Source organism: Rhinatrema bivittatum, chromosome 3 (assembly GCF_901001135.1).
Source record: "Rhinatrema bivittatum chromosome 3, aRhiBiv1.1, whole genome shotgun sequence".
Taxonomy (NCBI): domain Eukaryota; kingdom Metazoa; phylum Chordata; class Amphibia; order Gymnophiona; family Rhinatrematidae; genus Rhinatrema; species Rhinatrema bivittatum.
Genome location: NC_042617.1, coordinates 124,232,108 through 124,252,706, shown reverse-complemented (window position 1 = coordinate 124,252,706; position 20,599 = coordinate 124,232,108). Strand labels below are relative to the sequence as shown.

The following is a 20,599-nucleotide window of genomic DNA, read 5'->3' as shown; positions in this document are numbered from 1 at the left end:
GCCCTTCCAAGCCTTTCAATCTTGTTCTGCGGCCTCCCAGAGCTACCTGCCATCCTCAGTGCCCTCTTGGGCTTTCCTGTTTTATCATGCAGTCTCTAGGCCTACTAGGATTACCTTAAGAGCCTTGTACCTGTTGAGCTTAGTTTCCTCTTGCCTGCCTAGTCCAGTCCCCTACCTGTACTCTGTATCCAGCCCTGTCTCATCCAGCCTAATGTTCCACAGAAGACAAGTCCTACTGGCCCCCAGAACCCAAAGGCTCAACCTGCAGAGGAGGGAGTTAGCTAGGCAGAAAACCAGATCCAGTGCTGACCTGCAGCCCTGTACCGCCTCTGCTGGGGTGCTCCCTGACTCCAGCCTGTCAGTCCATGACAAAGATTTTGGTATCATTAGCAAAAAGGAAAATTGGTTCTTACCTGCTAATTTTCAATCCTGTAGTACCACAGATCAGTCCAGACTCCTGGGTTTTTGCCTCCCCTCCAGCAATCTGAGACAGAGAAAGTTTCACTGATAACTGCTACAATAAGCCAAGGTGCCACCTGCAGTCCCTCAGTATTGATATGTACCCAAGCCAAAAAAAGTAAAATACCAATAAAACAACAAATAATGTCCCCTGAACGAGCAGTGGAAGTGGAAAAAAAAAGTAGTAGATACCTCACTCATACTAAACCTGTGCAGGATGAACAAAACCTGAGGCACTTTTCAGATTAACCACACTAACAGATCGAGCAAGCTCTCCAATTCTCCTTTTTCCTCCCCGAGAGCGGGACTCTGGACTGATCTGAGGTACTCCAGGAACGAAAATTAGCAGGTAAGAACCAATTTTCCTTTCCCTGTACGTATCCAGATCAGTCCAGACTTCTGGGATGTAACAAAGCTTCCCTAAATGGGGCGGGACCGCGAGGAGTCCCATTCGCAGTACACCTTCGCCAAAACCCATAGCTCCTGGGGTCCGGGACATCCAAATGATAATGTCTGGCAAACATTGTGCTAAGACTACCAAGTAGTCGCCCTGCAAATTTCTTGCGACACAACCTGGTCGACATTCGGCCCAGGTCACCTGAGAACGGGTAGAATGAGCCCCTTAACCCCTCTGGGACAGGGAGACCCTGACAGATGTACACGGATCCAATAGCTTCTTTCAACCACCGTGCAATTGTGACTTGACGCTTTATGACCCTTTTCCACACCACTCCATAGCATAAAAAGATGGTCGGACAACCGGAAGCTGTTAGCGACTTCAAGGTACTGCAACAATGCATGCCTCAAATCCAAGCGATGCAAATCCTTGGCATGAGGTGTCTTAGGATCCAAACTGGGAAAAGACAGCAACTCCACTGACTGATTTAAGTGGAATGAGGAAATCACCTTCGGCAGAAAGGAAGGAACCATCCTCAAGGAAACCCCTGAATCCAAAATCCTCAAAAAAAGGCTCTCTACAGGACAGGGCCTAAAGCTCCAAGATTCGGCAAGTCAAACAAATCGCCACAAGAAAAACCTTCAAAGTAAGATCATTCATAGTGGCTCTCTTCAGTGGTTCGAATGGCGCTGCACACATGCTCTATAAGTACTATGTATAAGGCTCCAGAGGGACAAAGCTTCCAAACCGGAGTCCATAAATACTTTGCTCCCCAGAAAAACGCACCACAACCTGATGAACGGCTAGGGCCACCCCCTCGAGCCTTGCCTCAAAACAGCCCAAAGCCACATCTAACCCTGAAGGAGTTGAAGGATAACCCCTTCACTAAACATCTTGTAAATAGGTTAGAATATGGGCCACGGAGGCTACACACAAAGCTTCAAAAACTCTCCATACCCTACATACGCCAGGGAGGTGGAAGACTTCCTAGACTGCTAAAGGGTAGTAATGACCGCTTCCGAATAACCCTTATTCCTCAAGCACTGCCTCTCAAAAGCCAAGCTGCTAGACAACGCGATCTGCCTGATCTGAAAACATGGGACCTTGGTGCAGTAGATTTGGCAGTTGAGCTAGCCTCAACGGACTGTCAACCGCCAAATTGACCAAGTCTGCAAACCAAGGTCGTCTCAGCCACTCCGGCACTACTATAATCATGCTGCCCAGATGGATCTCTGTGCGCTGTAAGATTTTTCCCACAAACGGCCACGGCAGGAGGACATCGCTCGGCCAAGACAGAACCAACGAGTCTACCCCTTCTGCTCCTAGCTCCTTTCATCAACTAAAGAACAGAGGGGCCTTGGCATTGCGATAAGTTGCCATTAGATCCATATGCGGTCTGCTCCATCTGCAACTGATGAGGCACATTGCTTCTTCTGACAGTTCCCACTCCTCGGGATCCAGCTGTTACCGGCAGAGGAAATTCACCTGCACATTTGTCTGTGTCCACCATGTAAGATGCCACTAACTGCGCTAGATGTTGCTCTGCCCAGCGGATTAACTCCTGGGCTTCCTGAGCTATCACCCAACCCTTGGTGCCACCCTCATCGCATTGTCCAACAAGAAACTCATAGGTTTCTCCCTCAACAGGTGCAGAAATGCGCACAGTGCCAAGCACCCTGTCCTAGTTTCCAAGCGATTGATGGACCACAATGCTTCCTCCGTCTACCACTGTCCCTGAATGGACTGGTTCCGACACACTGCCCCCCAGCCAGAGAGACTGACATCGGTGGTAACGACCATCCAGACCGGAACTTCCAAGTCCACGCCTCGCCTCAACTTGTCCGGACCAAGCCACCTTGAGAGACTGAACCTGGCCAACTCCAGAAAAGAAAGCAGTAACTGAAACTGTTCCATCACCAAGTCCCAGTGGGACAGCAAAGCAGACTGTAGAGGCCGCTTATGAGCAAAGGCCCATGGGACCAACTCCAAGGTGGGAGCCATGGAACTGAGAACCTGTAAGTAAATCCCAGACCTTGGGCACCAAACTGTGAATCTCAGCTTGCAACTTGAAAATCCTTCCCCACCTTGGTATCGAGACGCACCCCCAGAAATTCTAAAATCTGAGAAGGGGAAAGATAGTTCTTAGAGAGACTGACTATCCACCCTAATGATATCAGGCACCGAAAGACCAGGTCCGCTTCCTCCTGGCAAAGGACCTCAGAGGGTCGGCGCCACCATAACCATAACTTTGGTGAAAGTTCTGAGCACCGTCGCCACACTGAAGGGCAGAGCGCAAAACTGAAAACGTTGACCCATGACCATGAATCTTAGATATGTTTGATGATCGGGCCAGATGCCAATGTGCAAGTATGCTTTGGTCAAATCCAAAGATGCCAGGAATTTCCCCCTTGCGCACCGCCACAATCACCGAACACAGGGTTTCCATCCAAAAGAGAGGCAACTTCAGAGCTACCTTCACTTTTTTCAAATCCAGGATGGGATGGAATGTGCCCTCCTTTTTGGGAACGACGAAATAAATGGAATAGTGGCCTGCCTCCTCATTTCTCTAGAGGGGGCCAGGACAAATGTTCCCAGCGCACAAAGACGACTGACTGTTTCTTGCACTATGATCTTCTTTTTCTCGTAAGTGCACAGGGAGACTATTAACAAGACTCGCAGGGGCCAAGCAAATTCTAAAGCGTAACCTTGTCTTGCCACTTGAAGATCTGTTAGGCCAAAACATTTATTCCCTCTGAAACGAGAGCATGAAGGGATGGATCCTCTCCCGTTCGGTTTATCCTCAGGCAATTTGAGAGTCTTATACTTCCCGAGAAGTTTAATCATCTCCTCCAAATCGGGAACAAAGAGCAACTTCCCTTTAAAGGGCAAGGCTCCTAATTGCGACTTGGATAAAATATCCGCCGACCAATTCCTCAACTAGAGGAGTCTCTGGGCCAAGACCACCAACAACATGGTCCTGGATGAAGTCCTAATACGGTCAAACAACGCATCAGCTCCATAAGCCACCACAGCTGCCAGTTGCTCCGCCTGCTTCGAGAGTCCGACAAGGATTTGTCCGCCTGTAACTGCTGTACCCAGTGCAGACAGGCTCGCAGCATAAAACTGCTGCACACCGCTGCTTGAATGCCAAGAGCTGAGACCTCAAATATGTTCTTGTGGTGAACCTCCAACTTCCTATCCTGAAGGTCTTTCAGTGCTGTAGAACCAGCCACTGGAATGGTTTTCTTAGTAACAGCTGAAACCGAGTCATCCACCTTTGGGACCTTCAGGAGTTCAAACATATCCACTGGCAAAGGATATAACTTGTCCATGGCTCTGCTAACCATCAAGCTGGTGTCAGGAGTATCCCACTCCCTAAATATCAACTTGTTGACCGATTAGTGAAAGGGAAAGGACTTCGCCAGACCCCAAAGCCCATCCATGACTGGATCTACCTCTTCCTGATCAGATTCCTCTCGTAGAATTTTTATACCCAATTCCTCCAGAACATAGGGTATCAGGGGACTCAGCTCCTCCTTGTGGAAGAGGCACACCATTTTAGGATCACCCCCTTCCACGGCTGGGGCTTTCCCATGCACCACACCCAGATCACAATCTACCACATCCGGATCCACATAATGCAGGTTCTGCACTGGTGGATCCCCACTCTCTAAAACCTCAGAGAACTATCCGCTGCGACCAGGGCTGCTGGAACTCTCCGAGCTCTTGTAGCCCTCGAAAGTGTAACCCTCTTAGAAGGCCCAGGGAGCACCAGCGCCACTTGCACATCCCTTCGCCGCCCCATGGCCTTCCGGGCTGAATAAGCCCTGTGTAACAATAGGACAAAATCGGCAGAAAATTCAGAAGAGCCATCTGACTCTCGCAGCAGGTCTTTCTCAATGCTTGAGTGAGTTTCCACAGCGTTATAACCTCCCCTGGAGGCCTCACCCACTGGGGAAAAAAGGAGGAGGGCTATCCCCCTCCTCCTCCACAGGCTGCAAAAAAGCTGTGAAGGAGAATAAAATGGCTGCCGTTCCCGCACTTAGCGGGAATGGGCCATCCACCTCAGACAAGCAAGCCTCCCAGGCTCATGGCACCCGCCCAAAATGGTCCCTATCGCCAAAGTGCTCTCTCCCCCCAGAGAGGCACTTAAGAGTATTTACCATCCTGGAAAGACGTGCGCATGCGTCTCCACAAATAGAGCAGCTCAAGCCGCACGGCATTGCAATAGGGCACCGAGTCGTGACGATCGCCAGCTGTCGAAGGAATGGAAAAGGAAAGAGTGCCACCTGTACTGCAATAAAAAAAGAGCCGCGAAAACAAGGAGCCGGTCTAAGCACTCACGACTCCAGCAGTTCACTGCCTGAGAGAAATTTGTTTTTTTGTTTGTTTTTTTGTTTTTAACTTTAATCAAGCTTAGCAGCTCAGCAAGCAAAGAAAATGACCACTTCCCTGACACAGAAGACTGGCCTCAGGCTCTGTCCATCTTCCGGGGGCGAGGGAACTGGACCACCAGCTATCTGCTCCTACCAGCGATAAAGGACCAAGCAATAAAGGGTTCCCAAACCCCTGCTCGTCCACCTCAAAAACCAGGGGGGATGGCCCCACCAGGTCCTAACAACCCCCAGGAGGGAATCTCCAAGAAACTTCTCTCTTTTTTTTTTCCCAGGTCTCGGTCTGCAGGTTTTGCACCTCCACCATCTGCTGGAGACAGAGAAATACTGAGGAACTGCAGGTGGCACCTCGGCTTATATGGCAGTATCAGTGAAACTTTCTCTGTCTCCATCTGCTGGGAGGAGGAAGCAAAACCCAGGAGTCTGGACTGATCTGGGTACATGCATGGAAAGACAAACCTTTCCCAACAATTCTTCTGCAATGTCCCTAATAAACATCTTTAAAAACTTATTTTTCTTGATAAAAAAGGGAAATGAATGTGAGACAGTACATGTGTGTGCATATATACATAAGCGTAAATAAATATCTATGACTAAAAGTAAAATTTGTGGGTTTGTGTGGACACTTAGGGTACTTCTTATTGCCCTTCCTACACTTATGCTTGAAATGTCTTTTAAAACTGCTGCTACACACGTAGCTTGGCCAAAAAATAGTGTTTTCTAAAAAAATTTTACAGATGCTAAAAATTGAGTAAAAAGAATTGGCTGTGCCATAGTTGTTTAATCAGTTGATGTGAAAATGGCCAACATGTTCAGCATTAGCACTGCCAGAACCAAGATCTCTCTGGCCAAGCCTAGGATATCCTCCCTGAAGGATGCAAAAGTCATAGGGAATCCAGGAAGCAGATCTCTGCAAATTCTGACAAGCTGCCACTCAAAAATAAAGCAGAACTATATTGCTTTAGCAGCAGCAGACTAATCAGTCACTGATGGGTGGAGCAACATACTCCAGGTGGTCAGAAAGAAACCCCAAGAAAACAAGGAATGTTAACTATTTCCCTTTGTAAAATTCCTATGTTTTGCTATTTTCTTACAACGTAACAGTCCAAAACAATTAGTACAAAGCTTGTTACAAATATCAATAGAATAAAGTTTTTAGATTTCAAAAATAAGACTAAGTGGTAACACCACCCAAAAACCCACTGCAGTTTGTCTAATGAAAATTGTATACAGACACACAAACCACACATATTAATAGACTGATAAATGGATATGAACACGCACGTGCATATTTATCTAGCAGTTTGACTACAACAATTGAAACTATTCTTACAAATAACAGGAAAAGCTACAATGATTATGTATATTAAAGGTATAAAGCACAAAAACCTACTGTTATCTGGCTCAGTCCTGCCAGTCTCATTGTTAAAGTAGGTGACATGAAGTACTTAAATGCAAGATCAAGACTTTCTTTATCAAAACACAGAGCTGTGTCCAATGGCTCCTTCACAGTGCTCCACATGAGATCAGCCATGTTACGTGCAGCACTCTGCCGCAACTCCTGGTCTGAAAGCTTACATAAATATCTAGAAATCAAAGGAAGAAAAATTATGATGCATTAGTAAATGGAAAAGAAACAGTGATAACATTTCAATGATTTTAAACTAACTTCAGATTTAAGGTCACTTACTATCCAAATCTAAAAGAAACTGTTCAAATTGTCAGTCTTTACTCTGATGCTACAGGAGGCTTAAGGTGGCATGAGGAATCATGAGACATACACAAGGAAAAGTAGTAAGATATGAACAACAGAAGATAGTAGGTTGTATTAAATAGAGCACCAATATTAAAGTTGAAGAAGTCACAAACAATACATAAATTGTCAGAGACACCCAGTAACATAGTAGTAAAGACCTTTTGTCAGACCGATTTGCCTAGTTGAGCTGTGCCTACTTTGTCAACAACAGACCATTTTTTATCTCCTTCATCTCCCTCCCTTGCTTTGACCATGTCCCTTGCATTATTTGTAATGCGCCGTACAAAGCATCTTACAGAATATATTTAAAAAACAATACAAAAATCAATCATTAGATTGCCCAAAGCATGCTTAAGTGCAGACCTTGCTTTGGTTATCATCTCTGTTGCAATAGGTTATTCCAAATACCCCACTACCCCGCTCCATAATGTATTTATTCATCAGACTCTCCTCACTTCTACCATCATATCATGACATTTCAAATAATATTTAATATACTAGTCTCCATTGCAAAGAAAAGGTACTATGCTCTTTGGTAAAGTGCATCCCACAACCACAAAAACTAAAGTTTGAGGAACTGAAAATGCAAGAAAACACTTTTTCTTTTTAAAGTTCAGTTAGAGATAACTAGCAAGTATAGAATAATTTGGTAAACGGTATATTAAGAGGTTTGCTTACAGTAAACTGTTTTCCGTAGATAGCAAGATAAATTAGCCATGATGTGGGTGACTCATCTGGCAGCACCGAATGGACTTGTCTCTCCTGCCTGGTAAAGCAGAGTTGCTTACCTGTAAACAGGTGTTCTCCCAGGACAGCAGGATGTAATCCTCACATGCGGGTGACGTCACTGGACAGAGCCCTATCACGGAAAACTTTTCTGTCAAAGTTTCTAGAACTTTTGACTGGCACACTGAGCATGCCCAGCATGCCATGATCCCTGTGTCCACAGGGGTCTCCCTTCAGTCTCATTTGTAGTAAACGGTGCAAGCGAAAAAATAAAATAAAATGTTTCGGAACCAATTCCGCGGGGTGGCGGGTGGGTTTCGTGAGGACTTCATCCTGCTGTCCTAAGAGAACACCTGTTACAGGTAAGCAACTCTGCTTTCTCCCAGGACAAGCAGGATGGTAGTCCTCACATGTGGGTGATGATTAGCAAGCTACAGGCTGACTCATATTTGTGTGCACCAACAGCATACAACTTGTGCAATAGGCACAACAACTGGTATACTGTTGGGAAAAATGAGGCAGCCTGAAAATCACAAAAGATTGGATGTGGAAGGAGTTGGGATTATACTGGAAATAAGTTCTTCAAGACAGATTGGCCAAATGCAGAGTCTTGACGTCCTTCCTTGTCCAGGCAGTAATGTGCTGCAAATGTGCGAGGAGAGCTCCATGTTGCAGCTTTGCAGATGTCAGCAATTGGTACTGAACGATAGTGTGCTACTGAGGTTGCCATGGCTCTTACTGAGTGTGCCTTCACTCATTCCTGGAGAGGAAGGCCTGCTTTTTCATAGCAGAATTTGATACAGTCTGCTAGCCAGTTGAAGAGAGTTTGTTTGCCCACCGCAACTCCTAGTCTGTTTTTGTCAAAAGAAACAAAGAGTTGGGTGGATTTCCTGTGGACTGCAGGGCAGTCTAGGTAAAATGCAAGTGCACGTTTACAATCCAAGGTGTGTAAAACTCTCTCGCCCTGGTGGGAGTGAGGCTTTGGGAAAAAGGTGGGTAAAACTAAAGACTGATTCAAGTGGAAGTCAGTAACCACCTTGGGAAGGAATTTATGGTGAGCACGGAGGACCACTCGTTCATGTAGGAACCTGGTATAGGGTGAGTATGTGACAAGTGCTTGTAACTCAATAACCCTTCGAGCAGATGTAATGGCTACTAAGAAGAGAACTTTCCATGCACTAATTCTTTAGCTCATGCATTACTCATATCTAGGCCCATAAACACTGGGCACTGTTACCTGTATATCCCAATTTAGCACATCATTTATTTTTAGTTATTTTCTACATGAATTCACGTTATTTGACAGCCCACTTGTTTTGAAAGTCTCCCTTGTTGATGCACTAATTCTTTAGCTCATGCATTACTCATATCTAGGCCCATAAACATTGGTCACTGTTACCTGTATATCCCAATTTAGCACATCATTTATTTTTAGTTATTTTCTACATGAATTCACGTTATTTGACGAGTTACTGTTGTCTATATCATATTATCTTATTTTATTATTTATTTTATTATATTTTAGTTATTTACTACATATATTCACGTTATTTGACGAGTTACTGTTGTCTATTTAATATTTATATTCTTATGTTCAGAAACTCCGTTTATTGTAACGCCTTACCGCGACAGTTTTGTTTTATGGAAACCGACCTGATTTGATATTTGTATCGAGAATGTCAGTATATAAAAATTCTAAATAAATAAATAAATAAATGTAAGAAATTTAGCATCGCAGGAGTGCAAAGGCTCAAACGGGGAGCTCATGAGCCTTTAAGTACTACATATTTAGGTCCCATTCAGTGACTGGTGGCCATAGAGGGGGCTTGAGTTGTAGCAGGCCCCTCCCCAATTCCTTTGTGGTACGCTGAGATGGCACTCAGGTGTATCCCTCACTGAGGAAGTCTGGAGACCAGAGCCTGAAAGGTGCCAGAGATAGTCTAATAGAGATGGAGTAGGGCAGGAAAAAGGGTCTATACCTTTTTGCGTGCACCGCGTGGTGAATCTTTTCCACTTAGAACGATAGGATTTTCGTGTGGAAGGCTTTCGTGAAGCTACAAGCACTTGAGAGACATCAGATAAAAGATTGAGCAGTAGTAAGATCAAGCTTTCAACATCCAGGCTGTGAGAGATACAGTCTGAAGGTTTGGATGGCACAACATGCCTTGGTTCTGAGTTATGAGAGTGGGTGGTGTGCCCAGGCAAATGGGTTCTCTGATCGAGAGGTCAAGAAGCATGGGAAACCATACTTGTCAGGGCCAATACGGGGCTATGAGTATCAATGACCCTTTGTTCTGTTGTAGCTTCACGAGAGTTTTGGCTATCAGCGGTATCTGTGGATACGCGTATAGGAGGCCTGTGTTCCGGGGCGAGCAAAGGTGTCCATGGCTAACTTGTTTTGTTGCCTGTGCAGGGAGCAGAATCTGTCCACTTTGTGATTCAGTTCAGATGCAAAGAGGTCTATTGTTGGTTGACCCCAGCGTTGGAAGATTCTGATCGTTACCACAGGATCCAGAGACTACTCGTGGGGATGGAAGTGTCGGCTGAGGCAATCTGCTACCACGTTCTGCATGCCTGCCAGATAATTGGCCAATAGATACATGGAGTGTGTAAAATCCCAGGCCCAGATCTGCGCGGCTTCTTGGCAAAGGAGATAAGAGCCTGTGCCGCCCTGCTTGTTCAAGTACCACACTGCAACTGTGTTGACTTTGTATGAGTATAGTCTTGTGTGAAAGGCAGTCCTTGAACGCATATAGAGCATAACGTATAGCTCGAAGCTCTAGGAAGTTGATCTGAAACGTTGCTTCGAACTGTGTCCAAGTACCTTGAGTCTGAAGATTGTTCACATGAGCTCCCCAACACAAGTTGGATGCGGAACTGGTTGCTGAAAGGGTAGACCTGTTAGCAAGTTGACTTTGTTCGTCCACCAGAGAAGGGATAAATGTAACTGGTGGGCAGTAACTGGTGGCTACCTCCCAGAAGGGAAGGATTAGGGCTGTTCAGCTTGGAGAAGAGACGGCTGAGGGAGGATATGATAGAGGTCTGTAAGATCATGAGAGATCTTGAACGAGTAGATGTGACTTGGTTATTTACACTTTCGAATAATAGAAGGACTAGGGGGCATTCCATGAAGTTAGCAAGTAGCACATTTAAGACTAATCGGAGAAAATTCTTTTTCACTCAACGCACAATAAAGCTCTGGAATTTGTTGCCAGAGGATGTGGTTAGTGCAGTTAGTGTAGCTGGGTTCAAAAAAGGTTTGATAAGTTCTTGGAGGAGAAGTCCATTAATGGCTATTAATCAATTATACTTAGGGAATAGCCACTGCTATTAATTGCATCAGTAGCATGGGTTCTTCTTAGTGTTTTGGTAATTGCCAGGTTCTTGTGGCCTGGTTTTGGCCTCTGTTGGAAACAGGATGCTGGGCTTGATGGACCCTTGGTCTGACCCAGCATGGCAATTTCTTATGTTCTTATGTTCTTGAATCTGGGATGAAAGTGGATGAATGGCTTGGAGCCATTGAGATTTCAAAGCCCATTGAGTTATTCTCATGGCCAGTCTGACCATAGGAGTGACGTGGACCGTGGAAGCCCACGGTCCACGTGTCCCAGCAAATTTAAGAATTGATCCCAGCAAATTTAAGAATTGTCCCAGCAAATTTAAGAATTAATGGGCTGAGGCTGTTTTCTTTGTGCGCAGAGATACAGCTAGTCTGGAGAGCATGTCTGTGCGGTCGTTGGGTAGGAAGGCCTTTGCCACTGTGGTGTCCAAGTCTACTCTGATGAAAGTCAGGAGGTGAGCTGGGATTTTTGGTAGCTGATGGGAAATCCCAGAGAATGTAGCAGATTGATAGTGAGCTTGAGAGCGTCGAGAACTCCTTGCTTGGATTGGCTCCTGATGAGCCAGTCATCCAGGTAAGGAAAGACGGGTATACTTTTCTTGCGTAGATGGGCTGCAGCCACTGCTAGGTACTTTGTAAATACACGGGGTGCAGAGGCAAGTCTGAAAGGCAGGACCCTGAAAGTGTTGATGTCTCACTAGGAAATGCAGGTACTTGCGGTGATGTGGGGATATTGGAATTTGAGCGCAAGCGTCTTGAAGATCCAGAGAACAGAGCCAATCTCCTTTTTGCAGAAGGGGAAGCATGGTGCCCAAGGACACCATCCTGACCTTTTTTTTTTGTAGAAATTTGTTGAGACTGCAGAGGTCTAAGATGGGGCAGAGGCTGCCTGATTTCTTTGGAATGAGAAAATAGCGGGAGTAGAACCCTCTGCCTTGCTGTGCCCGGGGGACAGGTTCCACAGCCCTGGCACCCAGAAGGGTGGACAGTTCTGACTCTAGAAGACTTGTGTGATCTTTGTGTATCCACAGCGGACTGGGTGGTGAGTCCGGGGGTACAATGAGAAAATTTAGATGGTATCCATGGGTTATGATGGATATCACCCATTGGTCTGTGGTAATATTGAGCCAGTTGGTTATGAAATGGTGAATTCGACCTCCTACTGGTAAAAGTGGATCTGGATAGGTTTCAAAATCCAGAGGCTTGGCCTGTTTGTGGTGGCGGCTGAGGCCTGGATGTCTTGGGCTGTCGAGGATGTGCTCTCTAAGATGGCCTAGTTGGCCTTGCACGAGATGCAGGTGGGTAGTATCTGCATGGGCGATAAAATTGTTTCCTAGGATCCCTTCTAGTGGATCTTCTTGCAAAAGAAGGGGCTTCGGTAGTTACCATTGATAATTGCCGCAGGGTCTCATTGTGGCCTTTTAATTGAGCCACTGCGTCTTATATCTTGTCGCCGAATAGGTTTTCACCGGTGTATGGCAAATTGCCAAGTTTGTCTTGGACGTCAGGTCTCAGATCAGAGGCTTTTAAGCCAGGCCCACCTCCTGGTGCTTATTCCTGTCGCTGACATGTGAGCTGTCTCAAAGGAGGCGTAAGCATGTTTCCCAGCCTCAAGGCCTTTTTGTAGTATGGCGTTGAGATTATCTTGCTGATGTTGGGGAAGAGTGTCAGCTATTCCCTGAACCTGCTTCCAAAGATTCCTTTGATACTGTGTCATGTAAAGTTGGTATGCAGTTATGCGAGACACTAGCATAGAACCTTGAAACATCTTGCGACCCAAGATATCAAGGAAATTTTGGTCCTTGCCAGGAAGTGTTGAAGAGTGTGGTCGCAGTCTTCTGGCCTCCTTTTGCGCAGACTCAACTACCACTGACTTGATGGGGCAGTTGTGGTTTTTGGAATCCAGGAATATGTTGGACCAGATAAGTTGCATCTGTCCTCTTATTCACTGGCTGAACAACACAAGGATGCTCCCAGAGACGATGTTGCAACCAACACTTCTTTCGATGCATCCACAAATTAGAGAACCTCTAATGTTTTGTGACGTGTGTCCTTCTCTGTAATGAGTTCAAAGGGAATTGGGTCTGACATTTCCCTAACAAAATGGCAAAGGAGAAATTTTCTCCTTTCTTCTGGAGGAGATGGTTCTGATAATATATCCTCCATGGATGTGTCGTTGTTAACATCTTCCCATGTGTCAGGAAAGGTCTCTTGTCAAGATCCTGAAGGATCTTGACAGGTTGGCACCAATGGAACCTTCGATGGCCTTGATGCGGGTTTCGGCGGCACTGGAAGCATCGATGGAAAATAAGGGCCTCTCTGTCCCGAGAGCCCTGATGGATCAGGCATCAATTCAGGCATCGGTGACAGAGGACTGGAATCCGTGCCTTCATCGTCTGAGGGCCCCGGATTGAGAATCGGGGCTTTCAGAGGCTTTGCAGTTTGCTCTGGCATCGCTAGCCCGGGTTGGGTTGGAAGGGCACAGATGAGTGTATCCAGCCTGGTTAGCAATGGTGCAAATATCGATGGCTCCAGTATCTGTGCCGGTATGGGGGCCGGCATCAATGGCTATAGGTCTTGGAGAGCATCGAGCACCGCCTGACAGATGAAACCATCCAGTTCCTCCATGAAAGCTGATGTAGATATGCAGCTACAGGGAGTGGCAGGCTAGGTGCTACTGGCACCTCCACAGGGACTTGTGTGGGCTCAGTACCCGGCACAGATATCGGTGGGAATCGCCTTGGTTTTTTGGGTGGAGAGGATGTTAAAGGCTCCTCCACCCATATCTTCTTCACAAGTGGCTCGATAACCATCGAGGCCGATGCGGTGTCTGTGCTCCCTCGGTGCTCGGTCCGGTCTTTCTCCAGCAGCGAAGTAGATGATGTAGATGCCAGACGGAGTCGGTGATGGACGGTCACCGCTGCCCTGGTGCTCCCAGGGAGGTTTGATGATTAATTTCTTCGATGCTCCTGCTGGTGAACGTCGATGGAGTGAACTTGATTTTAAACAGAGTCTCCATCTTGTCAAGGCGAGCCCGCCTACCCTTCGGAGTCATCTGGGCACAACTTGGGCAGTGAGACATGTCGTGTGATGAGCCGAGGCGCAACACACAGACAACATGTGGGTCGGTAATAAACATGGTTTGGGGGCACTCCGGACATTTTCTGAAACCTGTTGCCATAATGGCAGAGGTTGAGGCCCAAAAACGGTCGATGGCCTGCGGACACCAAAAGAGGTGGGAGCGGTAACCAATCGGGGATAGTGAAGTTTACTCACCAAGCGATGGAAAACACTATCACAATGGGAGACCCCTATGAGGGAATCTTTTTTGAAGTAAATTTTAAGTTTATTCCGTGAGGAAAATTGTGTGAGAAATTCTCACAGAGCTCCTAACCACAAGGCAACTGCAGCGCGGAAAAAAAAAGAGAGACTGAAGGGAGACCCTGTGGACACAGGCATCATGGCATGCTGGGCATGCTCAGTGTGCCAGTCAAAAGTTCTAGACTCATTGACCTCTTCTGCTCCTGAAATTCCGATTAATCGTTCCTGTTTCTACGATCCTCTACCACTCACCTATTTTGATGTTTCTCGCTGCTAAAATTGACAATATCTGTCTCTGATCACCTGTTAATACTTGACTTGCTATTAACTATGGAATGTGTTTCATTGGTTTATTGTATTTGTTCTTAATCTTATTAATTGATATATATTATGTCCACCTTAGTTCATATTGACTGTAAAGCTTGTTGCTGATTTATTGTTTATTGTAAACCGAGGTGATGTTTTTATCGTGCCGCGGTATATAAAAAAATCACTAAATAAATAAATAAATAGAAACCTTGACAGAAAAGTTTTCCGTGATAGGGCTCCATCCAGTGATGTCACCCACATGTGAGGACTACCATCCTGCTTGTCCTGGGAGAAAACTTTTAGATCTTCTGAGCATGTGCAAGAATTCCCACACAAGTATTGCCGCACGAAACTCCTAGATCACTAATAGAGCTTAATCCAGCTAAGTAGTTGAGTCTTCAGGGAAGTAGGCAGGTATTTATAGCATGGCTAATTCATCCTATCTATAGAAAATACCATTTACGGTAAGCAAACTTGCTTTTTCCATTGAGAGCAGACTTAATTAGCCATGACATGTGAAGAGTTCCAAGCTGAGGTTTGCAGTGCAGGGTTTACTGAGTAAGCAACCCAGACTCCACCATAGAGAGAAGACTACTGAGAAAACAGGTTATGCAAAATTGCTTGTCCAAATCTGTCAGTTTTTGAGAGATTGTCCAAACAATAATGGGACATAAAGGTATGAACAGATGACCATGTTGCAGCTTTGCCGATGTCTTTAAAAGGTACTTCTCACAAATGGGCAACAGAAAAGGCCATAGTTCTCACTTAATGAGTTTTACCAGAGAATGTGATTTGCAAGCCTGCTGAAATGTAGCAGTGCTAAATGCATTCTGTTATGCAATCTGAATGTTTATGTTTGGCGACTACTCCAAGTCTGTTACGGTCAAAAGAAACAAAAAACTGGGAAGCTTGTTGATGTGGCTGAGTTCTTCTAGTAAGCCAGAGCTCTTTTGCAATCTAACATATGATGGGTCTTCTCACTTTCATGTGCAAGTGGTCGCGAAAATAAGGAAGACAATAAGATGGATTGATTGATTGATATGGAAAGCCAAGACTACTTTCAGGAGAAACCTAGGGTGAGTGCAGAGCAACACTACTGTGGAAGAATTGCATGTATGGTGGATAATGAATGAGAGCTTGGAGTTCACTGCTATAAGGAAAACTTCTTTCCACATTAAAAACTTAAGAGAAGCCATCTCTAAAGGTTCGAAAAATGTCTTAATTGAGAAAGGACAATATTCAAGTCCAATGGGACTGGAATCTTTTGCACTGGATATTTCACATGCCATAAACCTTTCATAAATCTAGATACCGTGAATGAGTAGAGATGGGTTTATTGTTTACCAACAGAGTAAATTGCTATAATGCTGAAATGCACAGAAAATGTAGTGAAGCCTGATTCAGAAAGGAAGATCAAGTATGTTAACAAATGGTTGGACTCGCAAGATAATGAGTCCAAGACGTTCTGATGGCACCATGTAGAATGTCTCTTCCATTTAAAGGCATAGTTTTTCCTAGTTGAGGGTTTCCTAGCTGAAACCACTATGACTTCAATGTCTCTGGGCAGAGAGAAACCAGCAGTTATTGAGCATTCAACATTCAAGCAATCAGGTTGAGGGATGTAAGATTCGGATGATACAACATTCCTTCGTTTTGAATAAGCAAGGCAGGGTCCTGTCCCCAGATATATAGGGAGACTGCTGGAAAATTGTTCAAGATATGCAAACTGCACTTGCCTAGACCATGCTGAAGCTATGAGAATCAAGCAAGTGCAGTCTTGCAGCAGCTTTTGTACTGTCTTGGTGATTAGTCGGATCAGCAGAAAAGAGTACATGAGGCTTGTTCCCCTCAGTATCCGGAGATGAACCTCATCAGGCCCCATGGGTTTGTCTACTTTCAGTTTTCCTAGCTCTTCCCATACATTCTGTTCTGTAAACATAGGATCATCTACTCCAAACCCCTCCATTTTCTTGTTAACTAGTGATGGTCTTCTTTAGTGAACACCGAACTGAAGTATTTAATATTTATGCCATTTCTTCGTCTCTCGCCACACACTAATCCTTTTCACATTTCAATTTCACTATACTACTTTGGACCTTTCTCTGATATATCTGAAAAATGTTTTGTCACCTTGCTTTATCTCTTTGGCAATCCTTTCTTCTGCTTGTCTTTTTGCTTTCTTGATTACTTTCTTCATCTCCCTCTGTTTCACCAGATATTCTTCCTTGTGTTCCTCCTTTTGGGATCCTTTATATTTCTTGAACGCTGTTCTTTTTGCTATTTTATCAGCCACTTCCTTTGAGAACTAGATAGAATTCTTATTTTTCTTGCTTTTGTTTACTTTTCTAACATATAGATTAGTTGCCTTTGTAATTGCTCCTTTTAGTTTGACCCACTGTTCCACCTCTCTCATTTTCTCCCAGTCTTCTAGTACTCTCTGCAGGTACCTTCCCCATTTCAACAAGTCCATATTTTTTAAATGCAAAACTTGGGTCTTTGTGTGACTTCTCCGTATTCTATTTGCGATATCAAACTATACCGTTTGATGATCATTGGTGCTGAGGTGGGCACCCACCCGGACATTAAAGACGTTATCCCCGTTAGTGAACACTAAATTGAGTCTAGCTCCCTACCTCGTGGGTTCCATTACCATTTGTTTAAACAAGAGCTTCTTGCAGGGTATCCACTATCTCTCTAATTCTGTTAGATTCTGCACAAAGGATTCTCCAGTCTAAGTCCAGCAAATTAAAATCTCCAACAATCACCACTTCTCCCTTCTTTCCCATCTTTTAGATGTCTTCAACCAGATCTCTGTCTAGTTCTTCCTTATGATTCGGAGGCCTGTAAACCACTCCAGTAAAAATGGATGCCCCATCATCTTTTTTTTTTAAGAGATGGACCATAATGCTTCTTTACCCCATCTTCCTTGCAGCTCAGTTGCTTGGATACTGTTTTTGACATAAAGAGCTGCTACTCCCCCTTTTCTGTTCTCTCTGTCCTTCCTTAACAAGTTATAGCCCGGTATGGCCATGAGATTCCGTGAACCATGTCTTCATCACAGCAACAATGTCCAAGTCCATCTCAATCCATTAGGGCTTGCAGGTCTGGAATTTACTAGGAACTTTTCATGTGTTTGGCTTGGCATTTATATTGCATTCTATGAGTTTTTTCTTCTTTACTGCTGGGGCGGGTAAACTCTACCTTTTTGATGGATGGGTGATCACAATAAGGGTGATATCTGGGATGTGCTATTTTCAGTTTGAGTTTTTCTGATATGAGTTGGGGTTTGGGGGCTAATGCCATGTCTGGTGGTGTCTTTCCTCCCAGGGGAACTATGCAGCTCGTGGGGGTGAGGTGTAGTATAGGGATGGGGATAAGGGGGAGTGGGTGGGTGGGAGGGCTGGGGTTGAGTTTTCTTCAGGGGTTAGGACTTCTTGTATTTCTAGGGATCTTGATCACCAGGTTCTGCCTGTGGATGTGTCTGCTTGGTTGGCTTGGAAGGTGGTGGGGAAGTTTAGGGGTTATCTTTATGCCTTTTCCTACTATTTTTCTGATTGCAACTCTTAAGATTACCATATTTTTCGCTCCATAAGACGCATTTTTTTCCCCCCAAAAGTGGGGGGAAATGTCTGTGTGTCTTATGGAGCGAATATAAAAAAAAAACTAAAAAACTAACTACAACCCCCCACCTTCCTGATCCCCCCAAGACCTGCCAAAAGTCCTTGGTGGTCCAGCGGGGGTCCGGGAGTGATCTTCTGCACTTGGGCCGTCGGCTGCCAGTAATCAAAATGGCGCCGACGGCCCTTTGCCCTTTCTATGTCACACGGGCCGACCAATGGCACCTGTAGCCCCTGCGACATAGAAAGGGCAACGGGTCGTCGGCGCCATTTTGATTATTGGCAGCCGACGGCCCAAGTGCAGGAGATCGCTCCCGGACCCCCGCTGGACCACCAGGAACTTTTGGCAGGTCTTTGGGGGGGGGGGGTCAGGAAGGTGGGGGGTTGTAATTAATTAAATTTAAAGGGTTGGGATGGGGGAGTGGGGTTGGGGGGGGAGGATTCCCACAGAAAGAATGATAAAAAAGTTTTCTGTTGGGGAGTAGACCGAAATGGCCCTCCCCAGACCCGAAAATGAAATGAGACCAAAAAAAATTTTAGGCACTCCCCAAATTTGCTCCATAAGATGCACAGATGCCCGGGAACAGAGCAGGTTTAGCACACCATTTTTTTTTTTTTTTAAATTTTCCCCCTCTGAATCCTAGGTGCGTCTTATGGCGTGAAAAATACAGTATATCTTTAAATACCAAGGGTCTCAATTCTCCCATTAAAAATGGAAATTATTGTTTAAGGAGGCAGAAGGTCTAGAAGCCAATGTGAGCTTCTGCCAAGAAATTTATTTAAAAACTTTTCTGTACCATCGTTTAGTGATATACCATCACATCGGTTTACAGATAGGCACATAAATAAGTTAGGTTTGGATTATAATTTATCTAGTAGGTGCCAAAAAAATTTTCAGTTACATGATTCAAATAATAAACGCTATATGTGATGTGGATTGTAATTCCATTTATGAAATATCCATACAAGAGATATACTGTACTTCTTTAAATTAATACTTAAGTATGATAAAAATAAAAAGAAAGCATATATGTTATCTGGTGACTTTTTTCTGTTTGTCTGTGTGAAGGAGTCCCTTTCTTGTTTATTAGTACTACCTATTCCCCACTCTCACTTTGAAAAGCTTTTTTGAAAAGCCATGTTTTTAAACTTTTTTTGAAGTGTTTTAAATCTCTCAACCTTATTTCGAGTGGCATTGAGTTCCATAATATTGGACCGGCTAATGATAGTGCTCTCTCCCTCACTTGGGTCAGTTTAGCTGTCTTTACAGAGGGTATGGTTAGTAGAGCTTTATTTGCTGATCTGAGATTTCTCTGGGGGACATGTAGTCGTAATGCAGTGTTTAACCAATCAGTATTTTCTTCATTGATTAGCTTGTGGATTGTGCATAGTGTTTTAAATTTTACTCTTTGTTCGATTGGCAGCCAGTGTAATTCGGCGAGTGTTTGAGTGATGTGGTCCCTTCTGCTTTTTCCAGTTAGTATTCTGGCTGCGGAGTTCTGTAAGATTTGTAGTGGTCATAGTGTTGTATATGGTAATCCAAGGAAGAATGTGTTACAATAGTCTGTGCTAGCGAATATAAGCGCTTGCAGAACAGTTTGAAAGTGTACTTGGGTTAATAGGGGTTTTAGTCTTCTAAGGACCATTAGTTTGACGTAGCCCTCTCTAACTTTCAATGATATGTGTTGTATGAGGTTGATTTCATTGTCAATTATTACTCCTAGGTTTCGAGCTTTTTCAGTTAGTTCAACTATCTGATCGTTTTTAAGTTTGATGGGATTCTGGATTAATTCAGTGGTTTTTCGTTCAAGGTGTATGAATTCTGTTTTTTCAATATTAATTACCAGTTCTATTTGGCTTAGAAGTTGTTTAATTATATCTAGGTACAACATTGCTAAATTCAACGTTTTTTCAATTGTTTCCTCTACTGGTAAAATTAGCTGAATGTCGTCAGCATATATGTAATGTATGATACCTAGACCTGCCAAGAGGTAGCATAGAGGCAGCATGTAAATATTAAATAAAGTCACCGAAAGTGCTGAACCCTGGGGGACCCCAGTTTTTAGTTTGATTTTGTCTGATATTGTGTTTATCATCTGTACCTGAAAAAAAAAAATCTATTGTTTAGGTAGGATCTGAACCATTTCCAAATTTCTTCATTTAATGGGTTCCAAAAGATATCCCCATTATATATTTTGCTCCAGCAACCAAAGATAGTAAATATTGCGGGGTGGGGATTCTGTTCGTTCATAATTTAATCATGGATGTGAAATCTGTACT

At 44.5% G+C, this 20,599-nt stretch overlaps 1 protein-coding gene across 1 annotated transcript in view; it reads right to left on the bottom strand.

The window, feature by feature from the left end:
- The window catches only part of USP34 (ubiquitin specific peptidase 34), a 1,009,100-nt gene that overhangs the window by 793,183 nt on the left and 195,318 nt on the right, over positions 1-20,599 (bottom strand). Inside the window, exon 7 of the mRNA XM_029593702.1 lies at positions 6,644-6,836. Within this exon, the coding sequence (XP_029449562.1) occupies positions 6,644-6,836 (193 nt within the window). The remainder of the gene's footprint in view (positions 1-6,643; positions 6,837-20,599) is intronic.